General features: G+C 52.6%; 1 protein-coding gene and 1 long non-coding RNA gene across 5 annotated transcripts; one reads left to right on the top strand and one right to left on the bottom strand.

Moving 5' to 3' along the window:
• Positions 1-1,393: 1,393 nt before the first annotated feature.
• Positions 1,394-7,564, bottom strand: LOC103667130. Of its 2 annotated transcripts, XR_569679.2 has the most exons (4): positions 5,535-7,564; positions 4,518-4,797; positions 3,229-3,473; positions 1,394-1,548 (listed from the first exon to the last, which is right to left on the bottom strand). It is a non-coding gene; the product is annotated as an uncharacterized LOC103667130 (long non-coding RNA). The 2 variants fall into 2 exon arrangements; XR_569680.2 differs by lacking the exon at positions 4,518-4,797.
• Positions 5,334-20,940, top strand: P2RX5 (purinergic receptor P2X 5). Of its 3 annotated transcripts, XM_040641170.1 has the most exons (13): positions 5,334-5,542; positions 9,162-9,312; positions 9,966-10,037; positions 10,321-10,396; positions 10,483-10,579; positions 10,844-10,924; positions 11,265-11,403; positions 11,969-12,105; positions 12,551-12,644; positions 12,764-12,829; positions 15,420-15,502; positions 16,362-16,511; positions 17,309-20,940. In XM_040641170.1, the coding sequence occupies exons 1-13, from the start codon at positions 5,406-5,408 to the stop codon at positions 17,376-17,378; spliced, it is 1,353 nt and encodes a 450-aa protein (XP_040497104.1). In that variant the 5' UTR covers positions 5,334-5,405; the 3' UTR covers positions 17,379-20,940. The 3 variants fall into 3 exon arrangements, with proteins under 3 accessions (XP_040497104.1, XP_040497103.1, XP_040497105.1); XM_040641169.1 differs by lacking the exon at positions 16,362-16,511 and having other exon boundaries at positions 16,589-20,940; XM_040641171.1 differs by lacking the exon at positions 16,362-16,511 and having other exon boundaries at positions 5,336-5,542.
• Positions 20,941-21,529: the final 589 nt, after the last annotated feature.

The following is a 21,529-nucleotide window of genomic DNA, read 5'->3' as shown; positions in this document are numbered from 1 at the left end:
GCATTTTGAGAACTAAGTGATGAATAAAAACCCATCAGTTAAGATGGGTCACAGGAGCCACTGATGGACTCAGAAATGCTTCCCACAGAGAGGATCTTCCTTTTCCTGTTGACTGTATTGAAATGACATTAATAATGCATCTGCTACTTCTTAAATGGACCAATAATGTCTATTAATGGAATGTGTTTATCATAGCAGGACTGTCAGAGCAAAAGAAAAATTAAAGGATAAATTGTTTTGTGGGGCCTTTTGTGAAACCCTTTCCACACCATGCCTTCCCACTCTCGTCCCTTCTGTGCCATCCGGGATACTTAGGACTCTGAAGGAAGGCCAGGTCTGCAGATGGTCCTCAGGCCTTCCTTCTGTTGCTGTGACCCCCTTTGTGCCCCAGCACAGACTCAGATCTCCTCCCTCTAGGCTTTGCATGAACCCTCCTCTCCTTGGGCGCGGGAAGTAGAAACACATTCACTATGTGTAAGTAATATCTGAACCTCCAAGAACCATATTATTTTACGAAATTTGTGGGGTTTTTAATTTCTATTTGTCTTCTTTTAATTTTTTGGAGAACATTTTTTGGGTTTGTTAGCCTTCTCAGGCTAAAGGAAAAGCTTTAGTACTGGGGGAAACCCTGACCAGGGCTGGAGAGAAAAGGAGGAAACCAAGTGTCTTTGGAGGCCACGGGGTGACCAAGTGATACCTCCAAGCCTCTGTTGGAAGCACAGTGATGCTATTGGCCACTCTCATGCAGCCAGCCCATGGTTGCCCTCCTAGAAGCTCCCTCTCATCTCCTACAGAATGGGAGTTTTTCTTGATTATAATTCTCCTGCCTCTAAGCCTCCCTCTATTGCACCACACTTCCTCCCTTATAATCTCTATAATTCATCGGAGAAGGAAGAGAGAATGGTATGGGGAAAAGGTTGGCATCAGAGTCAGGAGGGCCTGCTTTCCACTGAGTAGAGAGTCTAACACATTTCTCTGGGGGGACATGTGGAGGCTCTGTCTGTTTCAATTTCAACACTTGAGAATCAACCATGTTGTTTTTTGTTTTTTGTTTTTTTAAGATTTACTTATTTATCCTAGAGAGAGAGCGCGCACAAGCAGGGGTAGGAACGTAGGGAGAGGGACAGAATCCTCAAGCGGACTCCCTGCTGAGCGCAGAGCCTGACGCAGGGCTCAATCCCAGGGCCCGGAGATCATGACCTGAGCAAAGTTAAGTCAGAGACTCATCCAGCTGAGCCGCCCAGGCACCCTGAGGGTCCGCCATATTTTTAACTAGAGATTGTCCCAGGACCCAGAGCAGACCAAGATGGTCACAGGACAATAGGCTTAAAATGTTGGCAGGTCTTAGGAGTAAGTGAGATGACATAAAAGGAAAAAAGGCCCATTAGAAATTCATTTTATAATTCCCCATCACTTTATTGCTGGTGCCTCAGGTCATTCAGCCAGGCAAAGTCTTGTGAACCAGATGAGAACGGATGAATTCACTCACTGCCAATCCTTCCTTCAGGTGGACAGCAGTCATTGTAATGAAGCATCATGTAGACTTCTCTGAGAGAGCAGAGGGAAGGGATGTGGTGGTGAGGCAAGGAGGGCTTTTGACTACTCTGAAGACGGGCCATTCAACCCTGACCCCGACCCAAGAAGTGAAGTTTCAAGACACTCAGTTCTTGGCATGCCAGGGTCCTTTCTGCCCCAGCAGCGGTGGGAGCTCCCACAGATGGTGCCCATTCTCTTGACTGACCCCTCGCTCCGATGTGGCACCACGAGAGAGTTTGTTGCCCTTTGAGGAGCCCTACATGACTGGGCCTCGGCAGTGGCCTCCCTCCACAGTGGCAGGGCCACTGTGTGAGCTACACGCTAACTGTCATCCAGAGAAGCCACAGGTTCTAAAGGACTGAGCCCTGAGGGGATGGCTGGGAGACCTAGGACTAACTTTAGCTTCTCGGGTGACCTAGGACCTTCTTCCATCAAATGTGTGATGGGATTGAGAGTTACCTCGGCTGGGATCACAGAGTGAGTCCCGTGAGTTGATGTGGAAACTGTAAAGCACTGTGCTCATGGCGACAGTGGACATGATTGCTTGGGCTGGGGAGCCAGAACACCCAGATTCAAATTCTGGCTCAGATGCTTACTAGAAACACATCTAGCCTCTTAGGGAAACATAAGGATAATGATTGTGCCAAGCACGTATGTGTTAGGGCTGTGATGATTAAATTGGCCCAGACACGTACTGCATTTAGAAGAAGGCTGAGCAAGGGCTGCACACTGAGACATCCTCGCTGTGAAGATACTGGAGCAGGGTGCTTGGGGGCTCTTAAGACTGTGGAGATGGGGTTAGGTAGAAACTGTCACTCAAAAGCAATAGGCACTTTTCTTTTAAGTGGAGAATACATCTGAGTTTTGGAAACATCACTTAGAATTTTATGATAATGGAAATGTAAAAAGCATAGGCCCCTTCTCCCACTTCAGGTATATTGAGTGTTGAGCTGAAGTTGGGGTGGTGGCTGGCCTCCCATGTGGAGGTAGATTGCAGATACTTGGGTTCGCAGCTTTCCAGAAGCATTTTTCACAGCGTTTTGACCATGACCTCAGGAAGAAATACATTCCACATCATATGCACACACTCATACTGCAAACAACAGTTTCATGAAACTATGCCTACTCTTACTTCCTTAATAAGCATACTGATATTTCTCTCTCTCTCTCTTTTTGGAGGGGGGAGATATGCTCTTTGTAACCAGTAAGTAGATATCGTGACCCACTAATGGGTCTGGACCTAATAGTCTAAGAAGCTGCGCTATGGGGGAACCCACAGGAGGGGTCTGGCCTGACCCCAAGCGTGACCCTTTCCCCTCCAGTCCTCCCTCATGTGGTCCCTAAAGCTTTACAACAGTTCTGTCAGAAACTGCAGCCTGGTCTTGGCTGAGTCATGCGGGCTTCAGGAAGGGCTGCCCACGCTGGTGGGCGAATAAGAGCAGAGCCCCTTCTCTACAGCCAAAGCGGCAGTTAGGGTGAGCCCCACGCAGAGGACAGGGGCCCTTGCATCTCGGCCTTAGCAGCAGCACACAATACGCACTCAGTAAAGGACCGAGCAAGCAAGAACAGGGGAGAGGGCCCTGGACTGGGGCTAGTTGTAGGCTCTGCCCTATGACCCGAGAAATGAAGGCCTGGGTCTCTGGGGATCTCTCAGCAGAACAAACAGGCCAGGCCACAAAGCCTGGAACTCACTTTGGGGAGTGGAGAGACCCAATGTGGCACCATTCTAGACGCAGCGCATGCAAGGGTAAGTGGCCCTTTGGGGGCGGTGTTTTTCAGCCTCAAGCTCTTCTTCAGGCCAGATCTTGAGACCTTGAAAGGCTGCTTTCCTCGTGGGCTCAGGTTGATGGAATCTTCACAGGTGTGTTGTCACTCCATTGAGGCTGCCTCTCCCCCGAGTATTGGAGAGCCGTGTGAGAGGAGGGCTGAGGAAGAGACTGGTAGGAGAGTGAGGAAGGGAGGTCTGGTGATAAGTCCCAACCTTCCCCCCAGGATATCAGCCTCTAAAGTCCCCAGTCATGACTGGGACAGGGTGGCAGCTCCAAGTCTCCCTGTTTAAAAAATCAGGGCTGAGTTTGTTCACTCACTTGACAAGTATGCATTGAGCTAACAAATGGCAGATACAGCAGTGGGCATCGGACACACAGATGTCCAAAGGCAAGGTCCCCATGCTCCCGGAGCTTATGGTCTTAGTGGGGGACACAGTCAATAAGTAAACAAGATCCTATCCAACAACGACAAGTGTTTTCAGGGAATAAGAAGGGGTAGTGGGATAGAAAGTGACTGGGGCGGGGGCCACTTTTGGGGGTGTAGTAATAAAAATACAGCTTTTGGGGGCGCCTGGGTGGCTCAGTCGTTAAGCGTCTGCCTTCGGCTCAGGGCGTGATCCCGGAGTTCTGGGATCGAGCCCCACGTCAGGCTCTTCCTCTGGGAGCCTGCTTCTTCCTCTCCCACTCCCCCTGCTTGTGTTCCCTCTCTCGCTGGCTGTCTCTGTCAAATAAATAAATAAAATCTTTTAAAAAAAAATACAGCTTTTGAGGAAATGGCATTTGAATTTGATGAAAAGATGCACAGATCTGTGCTTCCCAAATGACAGTTTGAGAGCAAAATACAGATCTCCAGACCCCATCCTAGACTTATGGAATAAAAATATCAGGGGCAGGGCACAGGGATTTGCATTTTTTTTCCAGATGACTCCCATGTGCACTAAAACTGGGCACCTACTGCCCAGTAGTTATACTTTTAGAAAGAGTCACCTTGGTGAACTTTTGGGACGCTTCCAACCCCTGGAGCCTGTGGTTCAGGGAAGGGAACTTCTAGGTGTGTGGAGGCCAGGGTCGAGAGGGGAGCAGGACTGCTTCTGGTCAGATGGCGGGGTGCAGAAACACGCGCGGCCTGCCTCTCTGTGGCCGACCCGAGTTCCACAACTGATCTCAGAGATGCCCTCCTTCATCCTAGGGCCCACTCCCTCTCAATTTCACCTGTTGTGAGGAGGGGCGCGGTTTTAGCACCCTGGATTAGGCCATCTTTTGCTCTGGGAACATTTCAGACAGTCGGTTTGAACTCTCTCCAGGCATACTTTGTGATTCTGCCTGCATCTCCACACCCCCAGCCCATCTGTCTGTCCTCCGTATGGTACATCTTCTGCTGCGGGCGCTGGGGCCCGCTTGGCAGCTGACTCCCTGGGAGCGGCTGGTTTTCAGCGACTTCATCACAGACGACACAGGAGCCCTGGATCAGGCAAGTCTCCAGTCTCTCAGCCTGTGTAGTGAGAATCAGGGACCCCCAGAGCAGGAAAAATCAAATCCGGGGTGCTTGCCTACAGATGCATTTCCTGTGCTGCTGGTCCCGCCTCCCCTGGCCTCAGTTTCCCCATTTATTCAATCTATTCAAGCCCCACCCCAGGATTGCTTTGGGAGTAGAAAAAGTGGGGTTGCTTGAAAAGCGGCCCTTCCTACTCTCATCTCCTCGCCCCCGCTCCTCCCGCGCCCGGTTTCTGATTTCCGGCCGGGGGGCCTCCAGGGCGGCCCTGCGCCTCAGCAGTGCCCTCGTAGGCGTGTCATCGTCAGGGGAGGAGGAAGAGGGGGAGGCGGCGGCAAGGTCGCAGCTGAGTCCGGCGCCGCCACGCTCCACGCCTGTGCCCCGGCCCCCAGCGCCGCTTCCTCGGCCTCGCCAGCAGCCGCCCGCGCCTCCGCGCGCTCCCCGCGCCCCCCGCCCTGCGCGCCCGCCCGGCGACCCTGCGCGTTGGGGCCGCGCCCCCGGGAGCCGCAGCGCCCAGCTGCGGGAGGCCGGCGGGGAGCAGGGGGCGAGAGGCTCCCATGCGGCACCCGAGTGGCCGCGCGGGCCGCAGGCGCAGGTGAGACCGCGCCATGGGGCAGGCGGGCTGCAAGGGGCTGTCCCAGTCGCTGTTCGACTACAAGACCGAGAAGTATGTCATCGCCAAGAACAAGAAGGTGGGCCTGCTCTACCGGCTGCTGCAGGTCTCCATCCTGACCTACCTGGTGGTGTGAGTTCTCCCGGCGCTCTTGGGGAGTGGGGGAGGCTCCGGGCCGCAGGGAACTGGATGTGCGTTCCGGGGCTTGGGAAGGGGCTCTTGGGTGTAAGGGTGGCAGGTGAACAGGGAGCCCTCTGTTTCCCCACCGGCTCTGGAGGTGATGAGATGCGGGCAGGGACTTCAGCATTCCGCATTTACGAGGCTGTCCGTGGGCTGCTCATTCCTTCAGGCCTGAGCTCCGGCTGTTAGGGCCATGGGGGGGGGGGGCAAAGATGCAGGGGGCTGGAGCCTCCCTGGTCCGCAGGCCCGGGCACCCAGTGGGTTATTTATAATCACCGAGCTCATGTGCCAAGCTCCTGGCTGGGGCAGCTCCTCAGCCTGGCATGTCCCAGCGCTCCCTTCTGTCAACTCACCCCACCCCTGGCTGGCCTCTCTGGTGTCCAGCTAGAGGTCCTGCCCAGAGGCCCTTAACCCGGCACCCAGCTGGACCGTCAGCCTCTCCTCTTCCCCCTCCCACCATCAGGGGAGGGAGCAGCTCCTTGGAGTTGCTCAGCCAAGCACCGGCCAGAGCCCTCACCCCAAGAAGGGAGGGAACAGGTGGAAGGAGGAAATGACACCAGATGAGTAGGAGGCTGATGTGTGCCTTTTACTGCCTCTGTGAATGCCTGCCATTGAGTCCCTCCTATTTCCTGGCTGGGGGAGGTGCAGATGCTTCTCCTGAGAGGGCCACCCTGACCTTGCTAGGAGGCCAAGTGCCCATGGAGCTTCATCTCTAAGGCACCTGAATGCCTCCGCCTGGGGGCCTTTGTGCATGCCTTCCTCAGCCGGGCGTGCCTTTACTCCTCTACTTGGTTAAAGCCCACTTGTCCTTCAGACCCAGGTTCTTGAAAAACTCCTCTGGTATATTCCATAGGGATCGTTTGCTTGTCTGGCTCCCGTCCAGTTTGGGGACACCATGAAGGCAGGCAGGGCCTGGCATCACCTAACTGCTTAGGAAGTAGGTGTGAAATGAATGAATGAATGCGTGTTGCTCCTTGGGCATTTGCTGAATGTTTCTGTCCAGCCTGGGCCCAGTGTGTCCCTGGTATAATGGCTGGTGGGCTCATTGTCACAGGCCTCTCAGGTTTCCTTGAGGACAGGAGAGTCTAGGGCCTAGGATGTAGCAGTCTGCCCCAGGGATGAAGAGGGTGGGTCCATCCTGGTTGGCACCTGTCATATGAAGACTCCTTACCAGCACACTGGGAGGTGCAGGGCACCCCTGCCACTCCTGCAGGACCTCAGGCAGGCAGCTTCCTGCCCTCTCCTGGCCTCTGTTTTCTCAGCTTTCCCAGGGGGTTAACCTGGATGATTTCTAACCTTAACAGTAAACATCAACAATAGGCTGGTTAGAGCCCATTTTGAGCTCTTCCGTGGCCCCGCACTCACTGTGCTAAGCAATTTACATGTGCCATCTCATTAAAAAAATTTTTTTTAAATATTTCGACAAAATTTTAGACTTACAGAAAAGTTATAGGAGTAATACAAACTTTTCAAAACATCCTTCACCTAGATTCCCCAGATGTTAACATTTTATTACATTTGTGTTGTCCTTTCCCCTTTCTTTCTCCACATACACATGATGTGTATGCATATATGCAATTTTTTTCTGTTTAAGAGGAAGTTGCAGGGGCGCCTGGGTGGCTCAGCCAGCTGAGCATCTGGCTCTTGATTCCGGCTCAGGTCATGGTCTCCGGGTGTGAGATCTGGCCTGACGTTGGGCTCCCGGGTCAGCGGGGGTCTGCTTCTGCCCCCACTTGTACTCTCTCTCAAATAAATAAATAAATAAATAAATAAATAAATAAATAGCTCTTTTTTTTAAAAGAAGTAAGTTGCAAACATTATGCCCTTTTACTACTAAAGACTTCAGTGCATATTTCTTAAAACCAAGGAATTCTTTCATTTAACCAAGTACAGCTATGAAAATCAGGTAACTAACATTGAAACAATATTATTTTCTAACCTATGGACCTCTTGTGAATTGCTCTAATAATTACCTTTAATAGCAAAAAAAAAAAAAGAAAAATCTGAACTCCTGCCTTGCATTCATTCATTTTGTCTTCTTAGTTTCCTTTAATCTTTAATTGTACCTGAGACTGTCTTTGTATTTCACGACACTGATGTGTTTTGGAAAGTACAGGATTTTTATTTTATTACAACTTTTTAATTGAAGTAAAATTCGCCTAGTATGTAATTCACCATTTCAACTATTTAAAATTATACAGTTCAGCGGTTTTTATACATTCACAATGTCGTACAACTATTACCACTATCTTATTTCAGAACATTTCCAATCATCCCCAAAAGAAACCCATATCTATTAGCAGTCAGTAGGAATCCTCCCCTACCCCCATCCCTTGGCGACCACTAATGTACTTTTTGTCTCTATAGATTTACCTCTTCTGGACAGTTCGTATAAATCAAATCATATGACATGTGGTCTTTTTTTGGTCTGGCTTCTTCTCATAATGTTTTCAAGGTTTATCCATGTTATGGCACGAATCGGTACTTGATTCCGTTTATAGCTGAATAATACCCACATGTTGTTTATCCATTCATCTGTTGTCAGGCATTTGGACTGTTTCTACTTTTTGGCTGTCACGAATAAGATTGCTAAGAACATTCACGTACACGTTTTTGTGTGGATATATGTTTTTAGCTCTCTTGGGTATATATTTTGGCAGGAAGTTGCTGGGTCAGCTACAGCAGCTGCACTATTTTACATTCCTATCAGTGAGTCCCAATTTCTCCGCATCCTCACCAACACTTGTTGTTTTCCTTTTTTGTGTGTTTTTGTTTTTTAATTGCAGCCATCTTCAGTGTGAAGTAATATCGCATTGTGGTTCTGATCCTCATTTCCGTGCTGACTCACGATGTTGAGCATCTTTTCATGGGCTTATTGGCTGGCCGTCTGTATGTCTTCTTTGGAGAAATGTCGACTCAAATCCTTGGGTTTTTTTAAATTGGGTTATTTGTCTTTTTCATTGTTGAGTTGTAGGAGTTCTTTATATATTCTGGGTACTAGACCCTGACCATATGATTTGCAGATATTTTTGCCCATTCTGTGTGTTATCTTTTCACTTTCTTGATAGTGTCCTTTGATGCACAAAAATTTTTAATTTTGATGAAGTTCCGCTTATCTATTTTTTTTTTATTGCATGTGTTTTGGGTGTCAAAGAATGTAGGATTTGTACTGTCATTTTGTAGAAGCCCCTTAGTTTGGATTTGTCTGAGGTCTCTCGGTGAATAGTTTCAAGCTATGTGCCATCTCCTTTAACTGTCCTCACACCCCTGGAAGGAGGCACTGCTACCACTGTGTTAACTCCCGGAGTTCATTGCTTTTCCTGAGGTCACATCACCGGTGCATGGGTGAGCAGGTTTTGGCCCAGCCTTGGCCATCTTCGGGGCCTCAGGCCCTGGAAGCAGCTGTCTCCCTGTTCTGGGATTGCTTGTCACCTCTGCTGCTTGCAGAACCAGGTTTTAGGCAGCGGTGGAGTTATGACCCAGGAGCTGGTGGAAAAGGTGAAGCCCCTGGGGAAAATTCCCTGAGGACAGCAATGAGGCTGATGCCCACCTGTCGCCCCTTTCCCTGCAGTTGGGTGTTCCTGGTGAAGAAGGGTTACCAAGACACGGACACCTCCCTGCAGAGCAGCATTGTCACCAAGGTCAAGGGTGTGACCTTCACCAACACATCTGAGCTCGGGGAGCGGCTTTGGGATGTTGCCGACTACGTCATCCCACCCCAGGTCTGAGTCCCACATAGGACTGGGGCTTGGGCTAGCAGGCCTGGCTCGGGGAGGGTCACATAGGAAGCTGCTCAAGTAACTAGGGACTCCCTTGGCCCAGGACAGCTGCCAGGGTTTGCAGGTGGAGACCCTGCCCATATCCCAACCACACCGACCCCCTGCCCTCCTTGACTGTGCCTATGGGACCACGCCCTTCCCAATAAACCCTGAGCCTGTAGAAACCAAATGGGGCTCCAAGAACGTTCAGGTCAGTGTGAGTCAGAGTGACCTGGCACAGAGAACCCCTTCCTTGTATTAGCCACTGGCTGCCCTTGAGAATGGCTCCCTGGCTGGGTCACAATGGGCCTGGGCCAGGGCCTTGGCCACCCTGTCTGGGCCTCTTCTCCCAGATCTGGGCTGGGATCCCAGGGACTGAGGTCAGAATAGGAATTTGTGGAGAGGGCGGTTTGGGATTGTGGGCCTGAAAGGGACTTACCTAAGGATGTCTACTCAGAGACTTCAAAGTCAGTGGGGACATAGGTAGGATCCACTGATTTTGTGGCCCCGTTGTCCTCAACACCCATGCGGAGATGCAACCCCTGCCAGGAAGCCCTGGGAAGGAGGGTCCCCAAGAGGGCAGGAGGATGTCCCTCAACTCCTCTCTGGCTCCTCAGGGAGAGAACGTCTTCTTCGTGGTCACCAACTTGATCGTGACCCCCAACCAGCGGCAGGACACCTGTGCTGAGGTTTGATGTGCTGCAGAAAGTGGGGGAGGGGGTGGAAGAGCGTCCAGCAGTGGTTGGGGGTCTGCCCCTCTCCTGAAGCAGGGGTTTCTACCCCGTCCAAGTGCCCCAGGGGATGTGTGTACCACAGCATGTCCCTGCATTGTTTGGGGGGGAGGCAGGTTCTCAAAGGGTGTGTGGCCCCCCAGGGGAGGAACCCCCGTCCTAATTCCTGGGGCGGGACCTGGTTCTGAACTGGGGCACCTGAGGGCAATTCTTCCACCCCGGTGCCCTTTCTTTCTGGCAGAGTGAAAGCATTCCGGATGCCTGGTGCTACACAGACAGGGACTGTCCTCCTGGGGAGCCTGTTGTAGCTGGAAACGGTGAGGCCTGGAATGGCCAGGGCTGGGAGCAAAGTGGGGGACGGAGCCGGGAGACTTCTAGCATTGTCTCTGTTCCAATCCCGCAGGAGTGAAGACTGGCCGCTGCCTGCGGGTGGGGAGCATGCAGAGGGGCACCTGTGAGATCTTCGCCTGGTGCCCAGTGGAGACAAAGTCCAGGCCAGCGTGAGTGGCTCTGGCTTCAGGACCCTGAGAGCTACCTGGGCAGTGAGTGGGTTGCAGCCCGATGGTGGAGACATGTTTACTCTGAGATCCTCTTTCTGAGGACACCCTGCAAAGCCCTAGGACCACTGCAAATTAATGGTCCTTGACAAAGGCTCCAGGGGATCCAGGGAGCAGGCAGGCCTCAGACCTGCCACAGGCCTGGGGGATATACAGAGGGAGCTGGGGCAGGGCCTCCTGGACAGGCTGTCCTGGCTTCGTTTTCAGGAAGCCACTCCTGGGCAAGGCTGAAGACTTCACCGTTTACATAAAGAACTTCATTCGTTTCCCCAAGTTCAACTTCTCCAAGTACGTGGGACTCGGTTACTGGGGATCCAGGGCCTGCGTCCTGCCTCCTTGTCCCTGTGCATGGGCCTGTGTGCGTGGTGTGTGACATCCGTGTGTGAGTGAACCACTGGGTGATGCCGGAGCACTGCTTCCCCTTGCTCTGGGAGTGGGGTTCGGTCCTTGAATGCAATAGGTTGTTGGGGGGTGCTGAGGGGGAGGAGTCAGCACTTGGGTCGAGGCTAAAGTCAGGGACTTAGCCTGGGCCAGGTAGAGGTGCAGCGATTCCTGGGTCAGGCTGTCTCCGGCCTGGGAATGGCCAGTCTCAGCTTCATTTCATTGTCTGTTCATGGCCTCCATGCAGGACCAATGTGCTGGACACCAAAGACCGAGCTTTCCTGAAGTCCTGTCAGTTTGGCCCCAAGAACCCCTACTGCCCCATCTTCCGACTGGGGTCTGTGGTCAGCTGGACGGGGAGCAACTTCCAGGAGATAGCCCTGCAGGTGGGTGGTGTGCACTCAGGGAGCCGTGCCTGGGGGCCTGGGGGCCTAAGAGCTCTGGGTCTGGGCTCTATCACGAAGAGGGTGGTGAACAGGGGGACCCATGGGGTGGGATGGGCAAAGTCTCCTGTCCCAAGGACTCACTGTCTTCAGAATTAGCTATGACGCACCGCCTGTCAGAACTCAGGCACTCAGTGGGAGACATGCTGTGCACCTGCTGTTTGGTTCTCAGTCTTTGGGGCATCTGCTGAAATTGAGCCAGAAGGAGCCCCGTTGGCACATCCCGGCTCTTGTGTGAGGTGCCCCTTCCATTGTAGGTGCTCGCTCATAGAAGCATGAAACGGGGGTTCTGGGATTGGGCGCTCTTGGTGACGTGGTTTTCTCAGCCACTCCAAAGGGGGGGTTAGGACCCTGGAACTTCCACCTTCTTCCTGGAAGGATGCTCCAGGGGGGCTGACCCTTGGCCTGAGTACTTTCCCCGTCTTGTCCAGCTCCCTGTGAGGACCTGGTCTGTGCCTTCCGTCCACCTCCACAAAGTCCTGTGCACTGATTCTTGTCTCTTCATCAGGGTGGTGTGATAGGAATTCAGATTGAATGGGATTGTGATCTTGATAAAGCTCCTTCTGAATGCAACCCTCACTATTCCTTTAGCCGTCTGGACAACAAATTTTCAGAAAACTCAATTTCCTCTGGGTACAATTTCAGGTAACTGGGGCTAGACTTACTGTCCTGTTACCCTGTCCACATTTTGTCCTCTTCTGGGTGCCAGCACTCTGACACCCCTTACTGGGGGTGGATATTAGAGTGGGAGGTATAAGGAGAAAGAGCTGAGGAGAGGTGAGGGATGACAGGTGGGAGCATCGCTGGGAGTGGAGAGAAGTTTCTGTCACCCTGTGGGCTCACCAGGAAGCTGAGGCTTGGCTTCTTAGCCGGGCCACCTCCCTCAGTGCTTTGGTGGCCCTGGGTTGGTCCAGCATATAATGGGAAAGCCCTTGCCTTAGGGAATATCTGTAAGGATTTCAAAGATCTGGATGAATCTTTACTGTGTGTTAGCAAGTGGGTCTATAACCTCCCCCAGGGTCTTGGGGGGTGCTTATAAATCTCCAAAGCAGCCACGTAGGTGTTGCCAAGCAGGGAAGGTCTCCCCTAGGTTTGCCAAATATTACCGAGATGGAGCTGGAGTGGAGTTCCGCACCCTGATGAAAGCCTATGGGATCCGCTTTGATGTGATGGTGAATGGCAAGGTGTGTGCGGCGTATCTGGCATCCTGAGGCTGGGCAGGGCCGGCGGGGGCATGTTGGGTCCCTAGGAAGCCGACTGGCCACCCGTCCGTGTTCACCTGCTGTGTGTGTCTGCACTACAGGCAGGGAAGTTCAGCATCATCCCCACGATCATCAACATCGGCTCCGGGGTGGCGCTCATGGGTGCTGTGAGTACTCCCCCCTTCACCTTTCCCCTCTGAGCACTGGGGGGGTAGGGGGGAACTGCTCGGGAGGTGCTGTCCTGATGCTTCCAAGAGAACAAGAGCAGGCGAGGTCGGTGGGATGCAGGTCAGGCTTTCTGGGACCTGCCAGCAGCCCCCCGGTGGCAGCGACTGCCTAAGTGTCCATGTCCGGAGCCAGAGAGACATGTGCCTGGAGCTCTGCAGCTGGGGATGGGGCTGGGCTTCCCTGGGATCCTAGGTCAGTCCCTGAACTTCCGAAGCCTCATCTCTACTGCTGCTAAAAGGAGGCAGGACCCAGCTATATACAACATTGCTCGGCTGTGGCTCTGCTGACATTTTGGGCCAGATAATTCTTTCTCGTAGGGCCTCTGCGCACACCGTAGGATCTTTAACACATCGCACTAGATACCTGTCTCGCTAAACCCTTCTTCCCCAGTTGCGACAACCAAAAATGACTCCAGAAATTGCCTGTCGCCTTGGGGAACAAAATCGCCGCCAGTTTAAAGTCACAGGGCTGGGGCGCCTGGGTAGCGCAGTCGTTAAAGCGTCTGCCTTCGGCTCAGGGCGTGATCCCGGCGTACCGGGATCGAGTCCCACATCAGGCTCCTCCGCTATGGGCCTGCTTCTTCCTCTCCCACTCCTCCTGCTGTGTTCCCTCTCTCGCTGGCTGTTTCTCTGTCACATAAATAAATAAAAAAATCTTTAAAAAAAAAAAAATAAAGTCACAGGGCTGAAAGCTGCGCAGCAGGGAAGTTGGGCTGTAGCCCTTCCTCGGGTCTGTCCCTTCAGCTGGGCCCAGAGGGGCTCACAGGAGAGGAAGGAGTTGCTGGAGGGTAGGCAAAGGTTGCCTCCGAATCTCTTGTCATGCCCCCTCGTTCTTCTGGAAGTTTTTTTTAAAGACGTGGGAGCTGTCAGTGAGTGGCTCGTGCCCATCCCAGGGAGCTCCTTGTCAAGGTTTCTGGCAGCCTCGTCCTCTCTGCCCTCTCTGCCCTGTGGGAGGCTTCTGGCAGGACCTAGGGTGGACTTTTTACTGAGACCAGGGGAACTGTGTAACAGTATCAGTGAGTAACAGGATGCAACGAGGCCATTCTCCTGAGAGGTGGTAGATGGAAGTGAGTCCCCAGTGATTCCTCTTTCCTGCAAACAACCGTTGTTAGGGAGCCCTGCACGTTTGCTTCTGTGACTTTCTAGAGCGGGACCACTGTCAGTCATTACTTCCTTATGCTGTGGGTAAGTCAGAACACAAGGGCGTGGGCCCATACCTGTGAAATAAAGGTAATGGGAAAAGTGGTGTAGATGCTGGGTTGGGGGGAGGGCTGTTCTCTGTGGAACAAGGAAGTGATGAATAACATTTTGGGCATCTCGGTGGGGAGGGGGAAGAGTCGTGCAGTACCCAGAGTCAGAGGCCGGGGTTCAGCTATGAGCCGGTGCCACAGCCCCCAACCCCCTCACCCCCTCCTCAGCGCTGCAGGACACATCCCCTCCCCTCGGGGCTGCGGGTGGAGTGGCCCTCTGGTGGAGGAGACGGGCATTTGCAGCATGCGCTCTGGTCTGAGGCTCCTGTGAACGGAGCGGGTGGGGGCAGGGGGGTCCATCTGGTTAGCTCTGTCTTCATCCATCTTTCCTTGATCACCCCTGTCGGCCTTGTTCTTCAGATCCCCTCCAACCCACCTCTTAACAGTGACTAGCGAAGGGGCCAACCTAAATTTCTAAAATGCCACAGTTCTGACTGTGTCCTGCCCCTGTTCAAGGCCCTTCAGTGTCTTTGCCTAAGGGATTAGGACCAAGGCTTCAAAGGCATTGTGAAAAAAATCTACCAGCTGATCCCATCCCACCTCTCCAGAAGTGTGTCTCCCTTTGCGACACAGGCCCTGTGGAATTTCCTTTGCTACCTGTGCCATGCCCTTCCTGGGCTTGCTTGTGTTTGGTTTTGTTTTGTTTTTTCTTTTTCTTTTTTTTCTTTTCTCTTTTCCTCTCCTCTCCTCCCTTCCCCTCTGCTCTTCTTCTCTTCTCTTCTCTTTTCTTTCTTCTTCTTCTTCTTTTTTTTTTTTTTTTTTTTTGCCTTGTATAAACTCCATTCAACCCTCAAGACAGCCCAGATATCCGTCCCCAGGTTGAGTAAAGTCCTGTCTTCTCTCTGCTTCCTTGCTCCTGTCCTCATCATAGGATATGTCACTGTCATAATTTACATGCTCGTCGCCTGCACCAGAGGGACAGTCCCCACAGGGTCTCATTGTCTTAATCCTCCTGCATCCCAGTGAAGCTCCTGGCACATGGTGAGTGCTCAGCAGACATTCACCGAAGACATGATTGAAGGGGGTCAGGGTAGTGCAGGGGGTGCTTGGCCTGATAGAGCAGATGGGCCCCAGGCTAACTTTGGCTCTACCGTGGACTAGCTTGGTGGCCTTTGACAAAGGTGCCTCTTGCTGAGCGCAGTTTCCTCCTCCGTTAGTTGGGGACAATGATGCCCCTTAAGGGTTAGTGCAAGATCAGACAGGATGTACTATGTGTCAAGTAGCAGGGTGGTCTGGAAGTCTAGGGTTCTGAGTCAGGAACCCCAACCCTTTTGCTGCAGGGGGCTTTCTTCTGTGACCTGGTACTCATCTACTTCATCAAGAAGAGCCACTTTTACCGGGACAAGAAGTACGAGGAAGTGAGGTCAGTGACGCTTCCTCCGCCCTTGTGGGGCCCCCTTGATCAGCCTCCCCCCCCCACCCCGCCCCTGGCCTAGAAACTTTACCCTGGTTGGATGGTGGTGCTTGGGGTGTGGAGGGAGGCAGGGCTGAAGCACTGGGAGCTCCCCTGGAAGGGCCGCAGAAGGTGGACTGTTTTGAGAACATGCTTTACAGAACTGGCTGCTGCCAGAAGAGCTGGCAGCACAAAAGGCCTGCCTAGGCCACTGGCAGGAGACTTAGCTTCCAGGCCTGACTCTGCCACTGCCTGCCATGTGACTTCGGACAAGTCCCAGGCTTCCTTGGGCCTCAGTTTCTCTCTCTGCGAGCCCTCTAGCACTTACACTTTAGGATTCTTGGACATGGTAGTCCTTGTGGACTGGGGTTGAGGGAAGCTGGAGTGGTAAGGGAAGAAAAAGACGGATTCCTTGTTTTTTACTGTGGGGGGTCTATTTCCAGGCTCTTCCGGGCCCTGAGCTTGGTGCTGTGCGATGTGTGTATTCACAGCAGCAGAGCACTGTGGAAGTGGGAAATCCTGATGCTTGTGGGCAGATAGGAAGGGGAAGGGGGGCTCTGGCCCAGCTATTCTGGAGGAGCTGGGACCAGAAGGGGGAATGCAGATGGTGGGCTCCAGATGGGCACCTGGGCACTCCCTGTACCCCACCCCAATGCCTCATTCCCCGGATTGAACCAGGCCTGAGTCAGGCTGAGCCCTTAGCCCTGACCCTGATGGAGCCCTCATCGCACCCCCCGCCCCACCGTGAGCTGCTGGAGGAAGAGGGGTGCTCCCCCCGCCGCCCGCTGGCCTTTGCAGGCCGGGGTTAACTGGGTCCTGTCCTGCCCAGAATCCTACGGGTCCTCCCTGGGCTTGCGGAGTCCTCGCAGCAGGGCGGGACCCCAGAGGCAGAGGACGCCGAGCAGCCTGAGGCGCGTCACGGAGGTGGCAGCCAGAAGGGAAATGGCTGCACGAGCCAGCAGCTCCTTGAGCCCGCCAGGTGAGGGCTGCAGGGAGAGGACCTGAGAATGAGCCTTGCAGAGACAGCTTAGCCCTCTCCTTTGCTCCCTGCTCCAGGGTGACCTGGCTACCAGGCAGGATGTCCAGGACCCTGGAGAGCCCATCCACGCTGGACTTTGTGGGGAGGGGGTGCTGTAGCCCCTCCATTTTGTCTGTTACTTCCCCCATGCCCCTAAGTCACCACAAAGCAGCCTGCTTGCTATGCTACCCCAGCATTAAGACAACAGCAGTTCTACCGTTCACTGAGGCTTACTCTGCCTGGCACGTCTCCGAGCTCTTTGTATGTATGAACTTGTTTCAGCAATGTAATGAAGTGGACACTAATAGTCCCTATTCGACTGATGAGGAGATGGAGGCAAGAAAGATGAAATAACTTGCTCAAGTCACACAGCTAATAAATGGCAGAGCTGGGATTTGAACGCAAGCTGTATGTCCCTAGATTCCAGTTCTTCTGCATTACGGTTTTCTGCCTTATCAGGCGCCCCCTTCCCCCGTTCCTCAGATGCCTTCCTTGCCTGTTGCTGTGGGAGGCTCTGGGTGCCCTCCGGGTGCCACCATCGTGGCTGCTGCTCGTTGCTGGTACAGCTCCGGAGACCGCAGCCCGAGCGTGCGCACGTGTCTGGGCTGTGGCCAGGGGCTCCGCCTCCCTGCCCTCTCTGTGAATGCTGTCTCCGCCGTGCTGCCCCGGGAGAGGCTGCTGTGGGGGGCTCTGCCTTTAGGGCGGCCGTCCCTGGTCACAGGGTTCCCAGTTGTCCTCTGTGTGCCCCCCCCCCACAGGTCTGGCCACCTGGGCAACGGAAAGGTGAGTGTGGAGCCCCTACAGAACCTGCGGACCGTGGAGGCGTAGCCAGCGGTGCTGGCGGAGAGCAGACTGGATGAAGATGTTGGGGCCGAACCGCCTGCAGCTCTGGACTGAAAATGGTCTTTGTGTCTGCATGGGACAGGGGCTTCCAGGCACGGCCATCTCTTGGCACTTCCGGACCCTGCTACGGAGCTTTTTGTTGCGTGTGTTGCGTGTGGCTGGGGTAAGGGAGCCTCCTAGTGGCCTGAGTGGCTCAGATCTACAAGAGGAGGCCTTGGAGAGGCATGTGGGGGAAGGCCCAGGCTTGGGTGGTACTAGAGTGTTTTCATTTTTCTGAGAACCTAGTTCATTCATTCATTCATTCATTCACACGATGCACATTATTTGCTATTCCCTCTGCCCTATCCAAGAGATGCTTAAATGAGACGCTGACCTGGCCCTCAGGGAGGCGAGCCCATGTGTCATTCCCTCCAGAGCCAATAGACATCACAGTCAGCCTCAGCCACCCAGGCCTTCCTCCAGCCTCTAGCTGAGACTTTCACAAATCCTCGTCGAGAATGGTGGCTCCTCAGAGAAAGACTTCGGCCAACATCCAAGGGGACATTTGGCCGTGCCCTCAGGGATAAAACTTAAAGGTGGCCAAAGAGGCAACCAGGAAAGGACTGGACATGTAAGAAGGCAGCTGACCCTTGAGGGGAGAGGCAGCCTCTGAGGGCTTCCAGCCAAGGTGGGGAAGGGGAGGCAGGGAGGCCTCTGCTCCAGTCTTCCCGCCCAGTCTCAGAAAGCTTTGGGCATAGTGTCTCCCAAATGGGAGATCATCTGCCTGTGTCATTTGTCTCTTGCAGTTCTGTGCGGCTGCGTGTCCCTACGTGGCTTCCCTCACTTTCTCCTCAAAGGCTGGGTCTGAAGAGCTCCCACTTGGCAGGTGGAAGCTGTTGTTAATAGGGAGGCCCTCGGCCCTCACCCCTGCCTCTCCTTCCCACCCTACTCCATCCACCCCCATGCTGCAGAACCCTGCTGCTTCCCCCCCTCCCCCAGTGGCTGTACAGCCCCACTACTTCAAGTGTGGCCCACGGACCAGTGGCATCCCCGGGGGGGCTTGTTGGAAATGGCAGTCGCTGGCCCCTCCCTTGTCCTACATCAGAACCTGTGTTTCAGCGGGATTCCTAGGGGATTCGTGTGAGCATTACTGTTTGAGAGCACTGGGTAGAGATAGACACTGCCTGGTTCCAAGGGAGGAGAAGGCCAGCTTTGACAGGTGGTGCCAATTTCTAGGTCAGACTGACACACATTGCACTTTCAGAGTAAGAGGATTCCACCCCGCTCCCACCCCGAGGAAAGTGGCAAGCTCAATGTATTTAAGTTAAAATATTTTGACTAGATATACGATTCAAAAACTAAAAGGTACAAAAGACTACAGACAGTGAAAAACTTCCCTCCCATCCCTGTTCCCCAAGGCAGCCTGTGTTACCCATTCCAAGAGGCTCTCCTGTTTTGCTGAGCATCTCCCTGGTTACTTGTGCCCTCACTCAGGAAATGAACTTTTCCTGATACCTGCGACATCAGACCGAGTCTCCTCTGTCAGAAAGGGACACGGTGGAGGTCACTTAAGTACCGGGCTGGGGAGTCGGCTAGCTCAATTCTTCTTCTCCCAGCGTCTGGAGTCCCTCTGTAAGCCCAACCTAGAACTCATCACTTGCTGTTGTTGATCGCTCAGTAGCAAAGGCCTGCGGTGCTGTTTGCACAGCTACCCGGACACTAGAGAGCACCCTCTTTGGATGTGCTCCCTCGGGGCCTCCCTCAGGTCAGAAGCGTTTGGTTCTCCTCTGCACACAGAGGAGGGGGGACGCATCCTGCCACCGGGGCCTTTGGAGAGGTCAGAGGGACTTGCAAGAAGCTGTGCCACGGGGGCAAAGAAGCATGGTCCCCCAAACAGGAAGCTTGCTCCTTGTAGGGCAAGCAGCTCTCTCATTCTGGGTTGGTAACCTGTCAACAAGCCCACTTGCTCTCTGAATAGAAAGTGAAAAATCTGGGTGATCCACTGTGGTGTTCGCTTCCTCACTAAGGCACATCCTAGCACTTGATAATCTAGTGTGTTACTTTTATGTTTGGGAGGAAGTAAAAAGGGGAGGCGTCATGGCTGCTAGGAGTTAGTCTGGTTTCTTTGAACCTGTTTTTAGAATTGCTTTGCAGCAGCCACATCATAACTTAGGGGAAAGTTGTACTATTTGTCTTACACTGGGATGAAAATAGCTCCCTATAGTATTCATTCAATCCATAATGTCAGGTGTTGGACTAAATCTGGTGACACAGTTGTGAGAAACACAAAAACCGTCCCTGCCCAAGTGCTTACAGTCTAGGAGGAGGTGAACCTTAATCAATGGTCACGCCTCTGATCTCAAACTGAATTTTCAGTAAGGGATAGCCAGAGGTTTCCCCAAGGAAGTGACATATAAGCTAAAATCTGAAAGCACTCTAACTAGGTGATGGGGAACCACACGTGTAAAATAAACACCTTGACATGAGAAGGAGTAACTGAGGAACTGGATGGAGACAGTGTGACTGAATCTGGTTTTATGAGGCTTTCTTTCGATCAACTGACTTTAATTTTAAGGGTTGCCCCATTAAAGTACACTGTCACAGAGGACTTAGCTTCCAGTCCAGCCACACTTTCCAGGTGGCCTCCCCTACACATCATGGGTCCTGTGCTCAGAAAAGCCCCCAGTGACCCCATTCCAGCTTCTGGATAGTGTTGCACACTGACAGTTTCCTTGCTTTGGCACAGCACCCCCCTTTTTTTTGCATAATCTCGGTGCATGAGTGGGAGGCTCATTAATCTTATAGAAACTGGCTTTCAGTTGGGCAGTGAAGTGAGAACCTGAGCCCCGCTTGGGAAAGCCCATTTCCTTCAGGGCACCAGTTGCCTCACCAGGAAGATGAGCATACCAGCCTCTCCAGAGCTCCTTTCCATGCTGACATTACAGGATCACCTGAACCATCTATGGCTACATTCAGGCCCTGGCCTAAAACCATCAACCTGGTATTTTCCTAATGATTAATTCCATGCCTTGGGAGTGCCATGATGCTGGCCAACAGGATTTGTAAACTGGGTGCTACTATCAAGGGGACCAGCCATTAAAGAGCCAAGTGTCCTCTACTCCTGATGCAGGGATCACCAGGACTGACCAGTCATGGCTGCCTTTTTGCTCCCACCACCCCCTCAGTTCTTCCTTTCTCAGTGCTATAAAGGGGGATCATGACTTCCCCCAGGTATCTGAGCACCCCAGCTAAGGACTACATTGCCCTGCAGAGTCCCTAAGTCACCCCACTTGGAATGGTATCTTGCATGTTTGAAAAGGGGCTCCACGTGATTGCAATCCATCCTCCTCCACCCAAGTGATGCAGCTTTCCTCAGAGCATACTCTCCAGTGGACCCTAGAGTACTGTCTCTTCAAAAGGCACACCATTCTTCAGGCTGTTTGTTTTCCCTTAGGCCGGTGCACACAATTAAAGGAGGAAAGATGGCAACCATTGTCTGGGACCTGCCCTATAAATGTATTCTGATATTTTTATTTGGTTATAAAACAATAAAAGGTTTTAACTTTAATGTATCCTGTTTTTTCCCCCCTCCATATCTTCTTGGTCACCCTGTGTTTTAGAGGAAAATGTAAGGAGAAAGTGAGACCAAAAGAGGCAGACACAGAAACAATCAGTGAGCAACAGATTATGTTCCCTATTGTCTTACAAAGAAATTCAAATGGAAGTAAGGAAACTCTTATGAACAAACATTAAAAGGCTAGGAAGGCACCATAAAACTGGTACTTTTTCATTCAATGACTGTAATCTGATAAAACTCTGGAAAGCATTTGGAATCAAGTCATCTTGTTTTAGGAGTTTATTAAGTTGCCTCAAAATGATATAAAGATATTCTCTGCAGTACTTTTTGTAACAGTGAACATTTCAAACAACCTGCCTAGTGATAGAGAAATGGCAAAGTAAATTAGCTCACTTATTCTGCACCACCAACCCCCCTTCCCCCAATCCAGTAGGACTGCCTCTTTACTCCGTATCAGGAATGAACTTCCCCTTTCCATGCAGAGAAAAGCCCTGAGAGGACAAGGAGGTTGAGAAGGGTGAGTATGCAAACCATGCCTGTGAGCCTCTTCAGTGGTGATCTGAGAAAGGGTTCGGAGGTC

This window comes from Ursus maritimus, unplaced genomic scaffold (assembly GCF_017311325.1).
Source record: "Ursus maritimus isolate PB19 unplaced genomic scaffold, ASM1731132v1 scaffold_24, whole genome shotgun sequence".
NCBI lineage: Eukaryota > Metazoa > Chordata > Mammalia > Carnivora > Ursidae > Ursus > Ursus maritimus.
The sequence above is the reverse complement of the archived record's forward strand: the minus strand, read 5'-3'. Positions and strand labels throughout refer to the sequence as shown.